The 16,085-nt window shown below is 46.8% G+C and overlaps 1 protein-coding gene across 1 annotated transcript; it reads left to right on the plus strand.

Annotated features, from left to right (window-relative positions):
* The first annotated feature begins 238 nt into the window (after positions 1–238).
* On the plus strand, positions 239–3,146 carry LOC120702525 (ATP-dependent Clp protease proteolytic subunit-related protein 2, chloroplastic-like). The gene is made up of 9 exons (XM_039986379.1): positions 239–398; positions 490–536; positions 613–685; positions 1,199–1,319; positions 1,411–1,548; positions 1,766–1,882; positions 1,977–2,045; positions 2,132–2,227; positions 2,733–3,146. Exons 1-9 carry the CDS (start codon positions 319–321, stop codon positions 2,880–2,882), a joined length of 891 nt encoding a protein of 296 aa, XP_039842313.1. The 5' UTR covers positions 239–318; the 3' UTR covers positions 2,883–3,146.
* Positions 3,147–16,085: the final 12,939 nt, after the last annotated feature.

Here is a 16,085-nt window from a genome sequence, read left to right on the forward strand (position 1 = left end):
TTCCAAGTTCAATGCGCCTCTCAATCTCTGAAGAGTGATCAAACTCGTTAGATATGAGAGCTTTCACCAAAGGCGAGGAATCTACGCATCTCTGATCGACGGCGAGCGGTGGCCCGGCGGGCGGCGCCAACAACTCCGCGCCTCCGCCGCCGCTCGCCGCCGTCATGAGCTCAAGTTCATCTCATCCGTCAAATCATCCACGTGGACCGCGTGGTGCACGAATCTTGACGCACAAGGCGCACCCCCGTTATCCACTCGGTCACCCACTCCCCCACGGGTTCTACTTCCTTCCCCCCGACCACTCCGCCGCCCGCTCCGATGGTGCTGTCCCCGGCGGCGCCGGCCAACTCCTCCTGCTTCCACGCCCGCGCCGCCGCTAACCAGACATCATCTCTCAGGTTGGCCGTCTCCTCCCGTTCCTCCGACCCTGAAACCCTAATCTCTCCCCACACTGACTTCTCTAGCCTCCCCCCCCCCCCCCTCTTGCAGCGTGGGCACCAGGGTCTTCGTCGGGCTCAGGGCGCAGACCAAGCTAGGTGAGCGAGAGCTGACGAAACTTGCTGGGATTTGTGCTGGATTTATCTTCCGTGTTTGATTGAGGATGCCGAGCAGGTTCGTCGGAGTCGTCGTGCCCGAATGTCAGCGCGGGGTTCTACACCGCCGTCAACCGGAGGATCTCTCTCGGGTGAGTGTGCGCCGATCCGTATGCGTTGGCACGTGATCCTTCTTTGCTGGGGGCATGAGCCCGCCGCCCAGGTTTCTGAGAAATTAGATTTTACGCCGTGATAGGGGATTAGGATGTACTGTTACTATCACATTGGCAATGTTTGTTGTTGCTCCATTTCGGTTAGCTGTAATTCTAGTCCTAGTGCATTGTTGGATGTGGCACTTTACATGGAAATGCAAGTACCTATGTTAGTCTGCAAGCAGTGCTTTCGATCACGTTAAGTAACCATAGTCTGTAGACATGAGTGACCTTTCGAGTCTCATTCGAGCGATGGATATTCAGAAGATCTACAACTTAAGATGAGTTATCCATCTGTTAAAGAACAAAGGATTTTTTCCCGTCCCTGTTTTAATAAGAAGTGATACTCCATAGATTTGTTGGCACTTGAGGTAGCTGAAGAAAAACAGAATTACTCTGGCGTCGTTTGTTGCACACAATTGACATTTTAGTGTACTAATTTGCCCTTGATAGGTTGTCAAACAAGAGGGCTACCAGAGCCCGCATTTCGATGATGCCTATAGGTACTCCACGTGTGCCTTACAGAACCCCTGGTGAAGGAACCTGGCAATGGCTTGACATATGGAATGCTCTGGTAATACTTGACAACACCTAGTTACATGCTCCCTTGAACTGATGTAATTCTGTTTGCCCACCGCGATAACAATTGAATTTTCCATGCCCAGTATCGTGAAAGGATTATCTTCATTGGGGACAATATAGATGAAGAATTCAGCAACCAAGTGTTGGCAAGCATGCTGTACCTTGACAGCATTGATAATACAAAAAAGATTCTTCTATACATTAATGGACCAGGAGGAGATGTAAGAACCTTACAACATCATGCTTGGACTCATGTTGGCTGTCTTCTTTTATGTTACTATTGTTATTCTTTTTGGGAGAAAATGGAAGCAGCACTAGCATCAAGAATTTGAAAAATCTAAGTACATGTTTTTTATGTTTCAAATATTAAAATAATTGATCAAAGAGTCCATGAAAATGAGGTCACATTCTAATCTGAACTCATCCCTGGTTTTGCAGCTTACTCCGTGTATGACACTATATGATACCATGCTGAGCCTGAAGAGTCCAATTGGTACACACTGCTTGGGATTTGCATTCAATTTGGCAGGATTTATTCTTGCAGCTGGTGAAAAGGTATTACTAGTTAATATTGGTTTTCTTTTTGGAGCCTATTGTCTTGAATATGCTCGAGTATAATACATATATCTGTTCTTTCTGTGCTGTCCAGGGTTCACGTACTGGTATGCCCCTATGTCGGATTTCACTTCAGTCACCTGCTGGAGCTGCTCGAGGCCAGGTTTATAATCTTAACAGAAGGCCAATCGGTTTAATATCGGATGCCTGCATCTTAGAGTCTGTTATTTATTTTATATTTCTCTGCAGGCTGATGATATTGAAAATGAAGCAAATGAGCTTATTCGTATCAAGAACTATCTGTATGGCAAACTCGCGGAGCACACAGGTCACTCTGTCGAAAAGGCAAGGACTTCCGATTTCATGAACCTTCTTTCTAAATTCTGATTTATCTCCTTTAAATTATGTGCGCTTAAACAATTTTTTTGCCACATTATGTACAAGTTGGTGGTGCATTATGGTTTGCATTGCTCTGTTTTTTTGTATTGCGTAATGAAGTCCAAAATCTGATTCAAAATGCCATATTACGTTACATGCTACTGTACCATATTCTGATTCTTTTGAGAATATCCCATAGATGATTTTATTTTTCAATCTTTTCACTTGTGATTTGATACGATTGTATCAGCAATTTCAGTCCTAAGGGTCCCATTCATCTCAAGTATTGCGTAATAAATTCCAAAATCTGATTCACACTGCCATATTACACCACATGCTACTGTACCATATTCTGATTATTTTGAGAATATCCCATAGATGATTTTATCTTTTCACTTGTTATTTGATATGATTGTATCAGCAATTTCGGTCCTAAGGGTCCCATCCATCTGAAGTATTTACACCTTTGCAGATTCATGAGGACTTGTCTAGGGTGAAGCGCTTTGATGCTGAAGGGGCTCTCGAATACGGGGTCATTGACCGCATTGTCAGGCCTTCTCGGATCAAGAAAGAGGGGTCCACTGCTCAAAGGAAGGACATGCGAAATCTGGGACTTGGCTAGTAGATGCTATGTTATTGTATCAGAGCTGTGTACTGTGTTGGTTTGCATTACCCTGAACTTCAGTTTACGGAACTCTAGGATTTACTAGTTAGCAAGATGAGCAGTCATGCTGGCTGAAGTGTAATGTAGCAGCTAGTCTTCCATTTCATTATATGTATCGGACGCAGCATGCGCTCTACTTTTTCCCGAGAATCTTCTATTTGAAGAGAAATGTACTGTCCAAATTTTGCACAAAGCTTATACTGAATCTGCAGGTCGCCAGTACCTAGTATGCTTTTGCTAACTGCCAGTATCATCTTTTAGTGCGCGGCAGAGCAAATGTAACAGTCCTATGTTGATGAGCTAGTTAAACATGGCATCATATGCATCTTTAAGTTTTAAACATAATTAGCTCACCCCTTAAGGAGAGAATTAAACCTTAGGTTAATACGCTGTTTTTGGCAGTGGCGGACAGTTCGCCACTATACGGCGGACGGTCCGCGGTTCTGCCACGTGGCCGACCATGGTCAACCTCAAACGCATCGACTTCACTGCCACGTCACCCACCCGCGGACAGTCCGCGCCACACTCGCGGACGGTCCGCTAGTGCATCTCCGCTGCGTGTCGTGCGCGCAGAGTCTGGGCGCCACGTCTCCCCCGACCCCACACATCAGCCACGCCCCCTCTTCCACCAGAGCACCCCGTGCTCTCTCTCCCTCATCCCATTCACTCCCCTCACCTTCTCTCTCAAGTCCAAGCCATGGAGGAGCTCCCCCATCTTCCCCACCATTGAAGCCCCTCCACTTTGCCGGAGCACCACCTGAGGACGCCGGAGAACGACGCCGACTAGCTCCACCACCCCGACTTCATCTTCTTCCTTGGGGAGGAGCTTCCCCAACGAGTTCTTCTTCCACTTCATCTTCTCCTTCAAGCCTCAAGCAAGGAGGACGACCCCGAGCTACTCCAAGCCTTCCCCGACGACTTGAAGCCCTTGCCAGTATCCTACTCGACGCCGGTGAGTGTTTCCCATCCCCGATCTATTCCCCATTGCCCTAGGATTTGAAGCCAAGAACTCACCTAGAGCCCAATCACCATTGATGACCTAGAGATTCGAAACCATAATGCATGTGCGATTTGGTTACCAAAGTGAGATCCGATACTGAGATCATCCCAAGCTGCGTTAAGTATCGGCTCACATGCTCGATGGAGCTGGCTCCTTCTGACCCGTTGAACTTGGTGAACTCAGGAAGCCGATACTTGGGTGGCAGTGGGATCAAGTCATAATCACTTGGATACGGCTTGGAATAACCGATCGCTTTCCTCTTGGGCAGGATGCCGAACTGGTCTCTGAGTATTGCACTGACCTGCTCCACACTGAGAACTCCTGGGGCCGATGGCTCAGCACTCGGCCCAGTAGCGTACTCTGCCAGCCACGCTTGTTTTTCTGCGTCTGCTCCAGGAGCTCCTGGGTTCACCATCTGCACCGAGCGTGCTGGACTGACGCTGTCAGGGATGTAGGCGCACGTGTAGCCTTGCGGAATCTCCTTAGGTGGCTCGGTGAGGAACTGGCCTTCTCCAGGATCACCGCCGATCTTGTGGACGACGTAGATCGGCGAGCTGTGTGGTCTGGGAGCTGCAAACGAGAACGGCAGTTGCGGCCTAGAATGCATTGCAGCTTCCTCTGTATGACTCCCCAGGATTGGCCCGGATGGAGAGTACTGGTTCTTGATTATCTCCTGGATGACGCGATGCGCCATGCGCTCGAGTTCGTTCATCAAGCTCTGAGAGTGCCAATGAAGCGCATGGGCCACCATGTAGTTCATCTCCTGACGCAGGGCTCTGGTGCGTTCCTCAGATGGTACAGACAGATCTACATTGTCCAGAGCGCCTTCTGGTGAGAACCCCTTCCACTTGATGCCATGGTTGCGAGTCCTCTCAAAAGAGCCGATGAGATCGGCTTCCAGCAGAGCTTTGATCTCATCATACTTCTTCTTGTGTTCAGGAGGAAGCTCATCATATGTGACGGGCTTGGGAGCGGGTTCTTGATCTTGAGCTCCGGTCATCATTGCGGTGGATGTTGTTGCCGAGTGTCCCACCAGGCGTGCCAGAATGTGTTGTCTACCGAAACCCACCGGCGAGCAACGACGGGCAACACGAAGAGCCGGGAGGTTGCTGGTGCGCTGGCAAGCACTGCTCCCTCGTCGACGGCCCGCAATTTCCGTCACGCGCCCGGAGAATGTGTGAAAGCCGGGCGTGCCACCTGACCTATACCCGATCAGGAGGGTGTAGACGTGCCCCGAACAGTTTCCTGCATACAAAGACACGTGTAAACGTAAGTCCGAGCCGTGGTCGGCTCCCCGGGACGACTCTTGCATCGGCTTTGAAGAGCCGATCGAGTCCCGGTGTCAGACGGGATCTGATTGTATCCGGATATGATAAATAGAGCAAATCACTATAAAACTGCTTCAATCAAGTCCAATTAATCTTAACCCACGATGGTAACAGCCTCACTGCTAGATCGGAACATCCTACACGTGACTGGGCCTAGCGAACGTAACAGACAACTAAACCACAACCTAAAACAGAGGCCTAAGAACTAGCAAGAGCCGATTCCCGGAACAATCCCTATCAAGGCTAAGAAAAAGCATCTACTACGCCACCGGATCATCCAATCCGTTTGCAAGGCCTAACCCAGCAGATATTATGCCAACTCTTAAGATAAGAGCAAACCATAACAGATCGGATCTACTAAACATGAAAGAAGCAGGGTGTTGTCCCTGTGCGACTAGTTCTATGCGATAAGAACTAGCGAGAGATTAAAACGTGACTACACAGAGACAACATGATATTCGCAGATGATAAGCAACAAAGCACAAAAGATCTACTAAAAGCCATGCTACGAATATCATGATAACTAGTACTACTCGCCATAAAAAATGCTTCAGTACGAGTAATACCAAGGTAAAAGCAAGAACAATACTGTCCTGATCAGGGCAGCATGACACTTACTTGGTTGAAACCCTAGGATTAGGGGTGGCGATGCGCCGAGAGTTGTTGTTTGCGAGTCGTGATGACGCTCCCCTTACGAATAACAAAGGATACATATTTATAGTCCGGAGACTTGAGAAATAATCTAAACTAATCTTGTCCCGATTGGACTCTATCTCTAATCTTGAACTAAATCTAAGGATACACGGCCAACGTGGCCCATATGCTCACGCAGGAGCCGATTTACAAGCCTTCCTTAATCTTCTGCTTTAAACCCATCTTGCTTTCGGCCCATAAATTAACCCTTATTAATTTATAGCGATAACAACTCCCTAGACTCCCAGGAATCTATAGGAACAAACCCCACCCCAAACCATGGCCGGAATCGTCGGCGGCGAACTCGCCGGTGAGCCTCGGCCGTGTCGCGGACAGTCCGCCCGACATGGCTGGATGGTCCGCCAGCTCCTGACCAAATCAACAGAGCCTCTGCACGATTCTTAGCTTTTCACAAATTGAGAGGCGGACGGTCCGCTTAACCTAACCCGGACGGTCCGTGATTTAGTCAGAGAGCATGTTTTCCACCCAGCACGGTCCGCGACTGACCGTGGACGGTCCGCCACTCGGTCCGCCGTTCAGACCGGACAGTCCGCTTAACCTAACTCGGACGGTCCGCGATTTAGTCAGAGAGCATGTTTTCACCCAACACGATCCGCACTTGACCGGCGGAAGGTCCACCAAATGGTCCGTCGTTTGTAGTCGGATGGTCCGCTTCTCCCAAGCCGGACGGTCCACATTTAGTTGTTCTTTACCCTTACACTTAGTTATGATTATTCCACATATGTACTATATGTCTAACCCCTTTTATCATAGTTTTGCAATGTTAAATCATACCTTCTCATACCTTTTGCATACCATGTCAATCATTCATGGCATATTATTTATCTTGCATCATTGCACTCGTGTAGAGACCGTGATGCCGGAGCAAGAGGAGCTTGAACCGGAGATCATTGGAGACTCTACTCCCGTCGAGACTCAAGGCAGGCCCCTAAGCATTTCTTACACCCTATTTTGGATCAATGAAGTATATGTGTCTTGTTTGCGCATGAGTTATTATATATATCATTGATTGCATAGAACCTATTTGATGCATTATCAACCTTGATTAGGATATCATCTTTAGATGAGTATGCTTGAATAAGTGTCACGAACTATATGCTTAGCCATGCTTAGCTTCGGTACAAGACGAGAGGTGGCAAGGTCACCACCACTCGCAAGCTATAGTATGTTTGATTAATTTACATGATTAGTCAAGAATGGATAAAAGTTGAGCAAATATGAAGAATGATTTGGACTTGGGCAAGTATGATAGGACCATGTTGGGATGGAGCTCACATAGTTAGTCTTGCTTGAGTTGATTAAGGATCGATGCGTAATCGCTTTGATACTTGAGCACCTTTCCGTACAAACCACATACTTCATAATGGGACGGTAAGCCAATTAACATAAGTCACACCTTGCCTTGATCGGATTCGGTGCGAGTTGTGATGGAGTGCGATCGGCGTTTCCGGTGCACTTGTCCTTCTCGACCGTTCGCTCATAGTCGGTTGTGTTTGTGCGAAAGGTTGAGGCATGAATCAACACTTATCCTTGGCTGTGGGTATAGTCGTTGGTTTTGTTCTCGTGTGGGAAAAGTTGTACACCCCTGCAGGGTTTTCGATCTATTGCAATAGCCGCGCTCTCGGACATTGAGCACGCTCTTGTACTTTGACTTTAGTGTAGAGTTACCGAGGAAGTTCATGGAAGATTGAGCTTATGATTTATGAACACTTTATTTATGTAATTGTTTGATGCATGCTCTAGAGATATAGATGATCTGTCTTTTGCTTATTACAACTTGATCAAAGTTAGATGCGTTTATGCAAAAATTAAATACCGTATCCTATCCTTGCTACTAACCAAATGCATTCTCCTTGAGGTCGGGATATTATATACTCATATTGGGTAAGCCCTGCGAGTACCTTTTGTACTCACGTTGCTGCCGTTAAGTTGACGCAGGTGAGGCGCAGCCGGAGGCCGTGTTCGGCTACTTCTACCCCGTGGACGGAGGTGCGGGTGAGGAGTAATGGCCGGTGGCTATGTGAAGGGCACTATCGGCATATAGTGTTACTTTCTTATTTTGCTTTATGTATGGAGTGTCAGTAGTAGAACTTTTCGCTGCAGAAACTCTGAAGACTTGTTGTATTAAACTTTGAACCGCTTTGTAATATGATCTCATGTGTTTGACGTACCTATGTAATAGTGTTATTGTTGTGCTCGTGGAGTGTGTTTAAATCTTGGGCGGTGCTCATGACACATTCCAAGGACTACCGGGATTGGCTCTCTCTAATCAAGTTGATCAATGGACGATGACTCGATTAGACGGGATCAACTTGGGCTTGTTCCTCACAGCAAACAAAAACACTACTGGGCACTAGCCTCTAGGCGCACCGTGCACTACTTTTCAGTACCATCAGGTGCCCATGTTTTGGATTGGGAATACAGATACAAGCAGTGCCCTTTTCCGGGCTGTATGTAGCTTTCAATAATGAGATCAGGAGCCCATGTTTGCTGTATCTTCATGTCAATGTGACCGGCTGTTGGGAGAGAAGACCTAGCTTTCAATGGTGGTGACTGGCCACCTTACGTACTGTGCACAAACGCGCAGAATGTTTAGGTACTGTTTAGATTTTTACCCGTAAATCTCATAAACACAAAAAAAAACCATCACATCAAATATTTCGACACATGTATGGAGTACTAAATGAAGTCTATTTACAAAACTTTTTTTATAGATGGGCTGTAAATCGCGAGACGAATCTAATGAGTCTACTTAATCCATGATTTGCAACAGGTATGCTACAGTAACTATCCGCTAGTTATTAATTAATCATAGATTAATTAGTATCATTAGATTCGTCTCGCGATTTACAACCCATCTGTGCAAAAAAATTTATAAATAGACTTCATTTAATATTTCAAATTAGTAAAATTCCAACGCAAAAATTTTTTGCGCTCAAACTAAACACGACATTATTCAGAGGAGGAGCTGATGCCCCGAGAAGAGTGCCGATTGGTAGGCGAGGAATGGTACCTGCAAGTCCAAATGCACCAGCCCATTGCACTCGCCACTCTTGTGTTTCGACAAGGTTGCCCAGATCGATGCCACATATACACTGTTGACGAAACTGCAGATGAGAGTGTGCAACAACTCCAGAATTGACAGGCCAACAGACATGACTCCATCTCATGGCCGTTGTCATCGCCCACCAAATTGGCACAGTGGCATCCCACTGCCTCCCTGTTTTCGGCATCACCGCACACGAACTCATCCGGCGCACATTTGGAACTGGAACTCGAATTGGGATGATGGGATCATCCAGCGCCATCAGTTCCTGCATGCAAGTAAAGAGCAGCTAGCTGCTGGCCTGGGGGTCCAATTCCCCAAAGAAGTGTGGTTTGGTTTACAGGAACAAAACCCTTGGCCTTCGATCCCGGCTGAATCGCAGAGGCCGTGCGTGTCCGCATCTGCCGGCGCAGCCGACCGGCCGGAGCTGATAAGCGCACAGTTTGTTAGCGGATAAGGGCATGTACAACGCTCTTAATGATGCCGTCGTTTTACGGTTTATTACGATTACCCAAGCAAATTAATCACGATTTGGCAGAGAACCGAGCGGTGCCGTCGTCTCGCGAGGCGACGGCACTGGCTCGTGCTCCGAGCGCCCATCGCCCGCTCGCCGCGCACTGTACGTAGGGATGGCGACTCGGCGACGACGGCAAGGATCCGGTGCTCCCCTGCCCGCGCGCGTGAAATCCACCTGCGAGCGCGCCCTTTTCCTTTCCTCTTTCCATTTCCTCCACCAAATCCCAGCTGCAGTCACGGTGGGGTCTCACAAATGGGGCCGGAGTAGCGGTCGGCTGCGGCGGTGCGGGAGCTCCTAGCAGCATCTGCGGCGCGCGAGGAGAAAAGCACGACGGCGCGGGCCGGGAAGGCAGCGACGACGTCGCTGGGCGGCAAGGCGGCGACAGCGACGCGACAGCTAGCGGATTGGCACCTTGGCGACGGCAGCTGCAGATGATCCACCCCAAGAGCCAAGCTTCGCCGCCGACTTTGACGTAAGCTTTCTGAAACTTTAGTGATGTTGTCTGTGATGTGCATTGTTCCTGAAATTGAGTTAATGTATTCACCTTGCTCTGGACAGCTGAACCTTGCTCTGTTCATGAAATTGAGTTATCTATATCTATCTATGGGTGCATCTAGTGAACTGAAGGCTATAAATGAAATTGAGTTATCTATTTGCCAGGTAGTAGAAATTGCAAATATGTCATTCAGGCCTATATGTCATTCAGATTGAACTTGAATTAGCAAGGTTGTGGTCTTATGGTTGAGGCCTATATGTCATTCAGATTTAAATTGAATTAGCAAGCCGTTCTTGCAGTCCAAGGACATGTGCTTTTCTGATAAAGCGTAGTACCACCCTATGTGTGTGCCCTAGAACAGAGGAAAGAACTAGATGCATGCTTGTCCTGGAACAAGAGGAGGAGAAGCAGATCACTTGAACAGCTAAATCCATGCAAGTGCAGCTCTTTGTTTTTACCTTTTTCAGTTTAATCCTTCGAATAAAATATGTATTCTTCTGTACATGTGAAACTGCAAGTACGCAGGAATTGTTTCTCCTGTAATTAGTTGATGCTTATATGGAAATTCTGATAATCTGAACTTGTTCTGCAGGGGTGCACAAGGCTGCTGACCCGTGGCAGACAAAGGAGCAGAGCTCGCCGCCGAAGAAGCGCAACAGATCAAAAGAGCTAGAGCCTGTGCAGATCATGAATAAAACTATGTTCTTGCTTTTCTATAGTACGTCCGGTACAATTCATTTTATTTGATTCACAAAGTATTATTTCATACATGCAACAAAAAGGTATACAAAGATCCAATTTAGACTTGATCACCTTATGTTGTGTGTCCATACCTGTATTAAATAACCTGTAGATAGACTCACAACACTCCACTGTACATGTTGTCTTTTTTGTTGTCTGTGTGCGATGTTCTAGACACTTATAGACGGCAACCGTCTACACCATTGTGCATGCCCTAATGACACCCAGGTAGGGCCTTTTCGCCACACCAACTTCAAGAAAGCAACCCAGGAGAGAGGAGGGAGGGAGGGGGGCTTTTAGTTTAGTTTTAGCCAATAAACAAGCTAGGCATGGTTTACCTTTGCACACTTCATGAAAAGAAGACGAAGGCCATTTGGAGGCGGGCCCCAGCGAGGGTCAACATCATCATTCATCAGAGGCTGTGTTTAGTTGTAAAAAAGATGCGAAAAGTATTTGCGAAAAATACTGTAGCATTTTTTGTTTGTATGTGGTAAATATTGTCCTACCATAGGCTAAATAGGCTCAAAAGATTCATCTCGCAACGTATATCAAAACTATGCAATTAGTTTTTTTATTTATCTACATTTAGTACTCCATGCATGGGTCATTTGATATATTTAATGTTTCGATGTGATTTCGATGTGATGGAAAGTTTGAAAATTTTGGAAGAGTTGAGGGAACTAAACACAGCCAGAGTGGTTGAGAGAAGAGGCCTGCTGGGCATGCATGCACTGATGCACACTCTCTCATATGATTCATATCATATGCAGACAGACACAAGCAAGAAAGAACCAGCCTTGAGCCACTCCTGCCTGCACTACCTGCTTGCAGACAGCTCCCTCTCTCCCTCGCTATCTTTCTCTGAAGCTTGAAGCTAGTCTCAATGAAAGTTTTATGAAGCATTTCATAACATTAGATGATATAGTATTATTGGCAAAAAGAGAGAAGGATATAGTTTCATGGGATGTGAGGAGAGTTTTATTATCATAAAACTCATCAGGTATATTTACCTAATTTTTAGTTTAGATAATTGTGCCCATAAAACTTTCATGGAGACCGGAGAGAGAGAGGAGTGGATGCATGGCGGTAACCTAAATTGACTTGCCCTTGCAGTGCAAAGTGATGGCTCTCTCAGTCCTAGGATGTACTAGTGCTGCCTTTTATCTCCATAGCTAGGCATATCTCCTTCTTCCAGTTCCAGCTTTGGATTTCTTATTCCCATCTTGTCGTCGTGTGTGCCACCATCAGTCAGACTCGGATAGCGAGGAAGGGAACAATCCTGCTCGCAAATATTTTTAGGCCCTGTTTGGTTGTGTCTTATCATAAGTAGCATAAAAATTTTGACCAATAATTAGGGGTACTAAATAAAATCAATCTACAAAACTAATTCCACAACCTTGCTCTACTTCGCGAGACGAACCTAATGAGGCTTTTGACCGCACGATTAGATGATGGTTACTGTAGCATAACTGTAGTCAATCATCGATTAATTACTGTCATTAGATTCGTCGTGAAAAGTTACACCCATCCATGAAAATATTTTACAAATAAATTTCGTTTAGTACTCCATGCATGTGAAATTCTTTTCTCAGAAATTGTGTGCTATGCTATGCTAGTGAAAATCAAACAGGGCCTTAACGCTCCCTAACATACCGAGAGGGGGGGTTAATGGTAACCATCCAATCGACCCCTGTCAGTTCAGACAAGAAGCCAGTTGCCTGTAGAGCGAGAAGACTCCACAGAACTTGTACCCAGTGCGTGTTCCTTCAGAGATACGCGCACAAAATAAAGGGAAATTCTGTTACAGACAAAATTACCATCGGCTTAATTACTTGCAGATAAGTGATCTGATGGCAAGTACTGCACTGTTGTTTTTGGAACCGATCGAACTGTCCCTTTCTTTGAATCCCTGAAAAATTCACATGCGCCGAACAAAAGTTTCGGAATGCATGCATTTGAGTTTGTGCAAGGGAGTACGGGACTAGTCGATCTCGTGAGGTTCGTCGGTCAAGACAGACACCAAGACACTTTGCTGACGATGGAGGACCTGATCTGAATCTGATCTCTGCGCCCTCGTTTTCAGCACTTGTGTTACACGCACGTATGACGTCGGTGTACACGACGCCGGAGTACGTACCAGTACTACGAGCAAGTACAGAGGAGCTCTCTAGCTACTAGTTAGCTAAGCACTGACAGCAACATTCTTTTCAGTATTTTTTTCTTCTCCTTGAGAGAAAGATCGATCGATCTGCTACGACTGAAGTACTGACGTTCTGATGAGCTCTGACACTTCATCTGTCAGGGCACCACCGGCAGTAGCCATCGTGTGCACCTGCTGCCAGCGCATGCATCGTCGTTGACCGATCCATCCACACACACACCGGCGTGGAACGGACGTACACGTACGACGCCGACGTATCGTATCGATAATGGATGAGCTCGCGGCCGGGTTTGAAATACAATACAAATACTGCTGTTACCAAGTACGCGTACGTAAAGGTGAAAGGGACCAGGGCGGCATAAATCGGGGCCCTGTGCGAAATTCTGAATTGATGCCTACTAAACTAATCATTCTTATGTTTTTGGCTACTAGAATCATATTTTCTAGATCGATTTGCAAAAAATATAACTTCTATCGATCGTTTTCTAACATAAAAGATGAAAGAACAAAATTATAATTAATCCATTAAAGACTCAAAGGATACAAGTATATATGTATATCAATACAATTGGGAATTAAAAGAAATATCTATTTACCTTCTCCTTAAGCCAGTCAATTGCGTGAAGAGTTGAAATTACCGACCTGTCGTTGCTGAATTCTCCGCCTGCCCTGGGGCCGCCGGCCGGCTGCTACACCGCGTCGCCGTCGCAAACTCGCGATCATGGCCTCGGCGGTGACACGGTGTTGCCTGCCCTGCCGTCTGGCATCTGCCTCGACAGCTCGGCCTTTGGTGTCGTGACTCGTGAAAAACAAGAACTGAAGATGAATCGGCACAGGATTAGAGGAAGACGGCACGACAACTAAACTGGCGGGCGGCGGGTGTCAGGACTCCTCAGTGTTGTGGGCCTTTTTGTTTTGTGCAGGGCAGGGGCGTGGCATGCGTCCGTTTCACCATTTGCATTAGGGCCGGCCAAGTAGGAAGGATGCGGGGAGTTAATGGGCTGCTACAAATTCTGAGGCCCCAAAAAAATGGGGGCCCTGTGCAGCCGCACGGGCCGCACGCCCCCTGGGGCACGGGCCTGAAAGGGACCCGGGAAGGAAATTTATACTATAACCATCTTATCGGACATGTGCATGTACCGACCGGCCGACGACGACGTCATGGATCGGCCGGCTGGCCGGGCAGGGGGGCGAGAGCGAAAGGCAGCAGACGTCACGGTCGCGGCCATGGCGTGGCGTGGCAAGTCATCAGGCAGCGACAGGGTGTGACATCCCATATTTTTAAAATACTAAGCAAGAAATAATAAACACAGAATCATGCTAAATAAACAAGAACAATTCAAATTATGCATTTCTTTTGGGAAATATATATGTGTGTGTTTGTATATGCATGTGTATGTGTCTATGTGTATATGAAAACAGGTGAGAAAATGAAGTTTTGTACATGAAATGACGAGTCATTTGAATCAAAGTTTTTAAAGGTTTAAACTATATTCTTTTCAATTTTCAAACAAATATTCTTAGAAAATAATTCCCAAAACATTGCTCAAATAAACTTTTGCCTAAAACAAAAGTTGTAGGGTTTGGAATGATTAACAACTTTTATGTTCAAAGATTTTCAAGTTTCCATACAACAATCAAAGAAAAGTTTGAATTTAAACTCAAATGTGGCAGTTATGCACGTTCAACAATAATTCAAATTTAACTGTAGATCTAAGCTTCGAATGAGTTTGTGCCAGAAACAAAAATTGTAGATCTTAAAATTTTGAACAACTTTCGTATTCAAAATTTTTCAAGTTCAGTTCAAAAAGTTTGAGAAGATTTGAAATCAAACCGCTGCCCTCTCTTCTCTTTCTACTCTCTCTTCTCTCCCTCACCCTCCCCTGTTCCACGCCCGGCCGAGCAGAGGCCGCCGGCCACGCACAGGCCCGGCCGAGGACCATCCCCGACCGAACTCCCTGACCAGCTGTCGACCTGCCTCGCCACCGCCCTTTGCAACCTATGCTTACGCGCCACGCGGTCACCGCTCTTGCCGCCGCCCGCCACGGCGATGACGTGCCGAGCCGGCCTACTTGCGCCTCACCCCTCTGCCCCTGCTCTCATCCTTCCCCTTTTGCTTCGCAAGGAAGCTTCTCCACTCTCGCCCACTTCCTGAGCCAAGTCCGAGCTTTCCCAGCCTAGAACGCCGCCCGCCATCGCCATGGCCGCCGCCCCCTCCTGAGCTGCCGTGGAGCTGCCCTCCCCGGCCTCCCTCCACCCAAGCCGAGCCCGGGAACCGATTCCCCACGCTCCGCTGGTGCTCTCCGACCCGGCCCCACTCCTTTTCCCCCGCCGGAATGCCGCCGCCGCGGTCCAGACCGCCGCCGGCCGCCCCTATCTGCGGCGAGGCCATCTCCGTCCGCGTCCGCGAGCCCAAGACCCTCCAGAGGTAGCCCGTGAGCCCCTCTCTCTTTTCCCCTTCGGGCCCCCCACCGCCGGCGACCCTGCTCGCCAGAAACGGTGCCGCCGGCCCTCCCCTGTTTTTCGGCCAGGGGCTCACCCTGAAAAGGAGACAAAACTCCAGGGGTCCAAGAGTAAAAACGCCATGAACTCAAAACAGCAAACTTTGAAAATGCCTAGAAATTTGTAGAAAAATCAGAAAAATGCAAATCTATATGTTTTGGAATCCTTGCCACAAGATCTACAAGTTTCATTACATGCACATATTTATTTTGTGTCTATATTTTAATCTAGGAAAAAGATTATATTACATAGGCTATAATTATTCTAGGAGTTCTACTCAGCATCTATGGGTGATTTTTGGCTGGTAGCTACTTCATGCCATGCTTAGCTTTGTGTAAAAATTGAGCACCGGTTAACACTTGTAACTAGATGAAACCCTAGTCTTGGCTAGATCTAGTAGAATAATTTACTTTTTATTTCTGGATGTTCTGATATATACATGTGTATGAAACTTTTTTTGTGTACTTACAATATTAGATGAACACCATTGTCCAAGTTTCATTATTTTTAGATTTGTGTAGCTAGCTCTGTGAATTAATACTTAAAAATGGTGCTATATTGTGATAAATAGTTGTTGCATCTAGAAAAATCTAAAAATTTTACCGTTCCTTAGCCTTCAGAAGAGAAGCTAGAATACAAACTTTGAGAGCCAAAAA

Source organism: Panicum virgatum, chromosome 4K (genome assembly GCF_016808335.1).
Source record: "Panicum virgatum strain AP13 chromosome 4K, P.virgatum_v5, whole genome shotgun sequence".
NCBI lineage: Eukaryota > Viridiplantae > Streptophyta > Magnoliopsida > Poales > Poaceae > Panicum > Panicum virgatum.

What these genes read in the sequence shown, in the direction of transcription:
- LOC120702525 (XM_039986379.1), top strand. Translation starts at nt 319, where the DNA reads ATGGTGCTGTCCCCGGCGGCGCCGGCCAACTCCTCCTGCTTCCACGCC. An exon ending in TTGACATATGGAATGCTCTG is followed by an intron (nt 1,320 to 1,410) that starts GTAATACTTGAC and finishes TTCCATGCCCAG; the next exon opens with TATCGTGAAAGGATTATCTT. An exon ending in CTGGAGCTGCTCGAGGCCAG is followed by an intron (nt 2,046 to 2,131) that starts GTTTATAATCTT and finishes ATTTCTCTGCAG; the next exon opens with GCTGATGATATTGAAAATGA.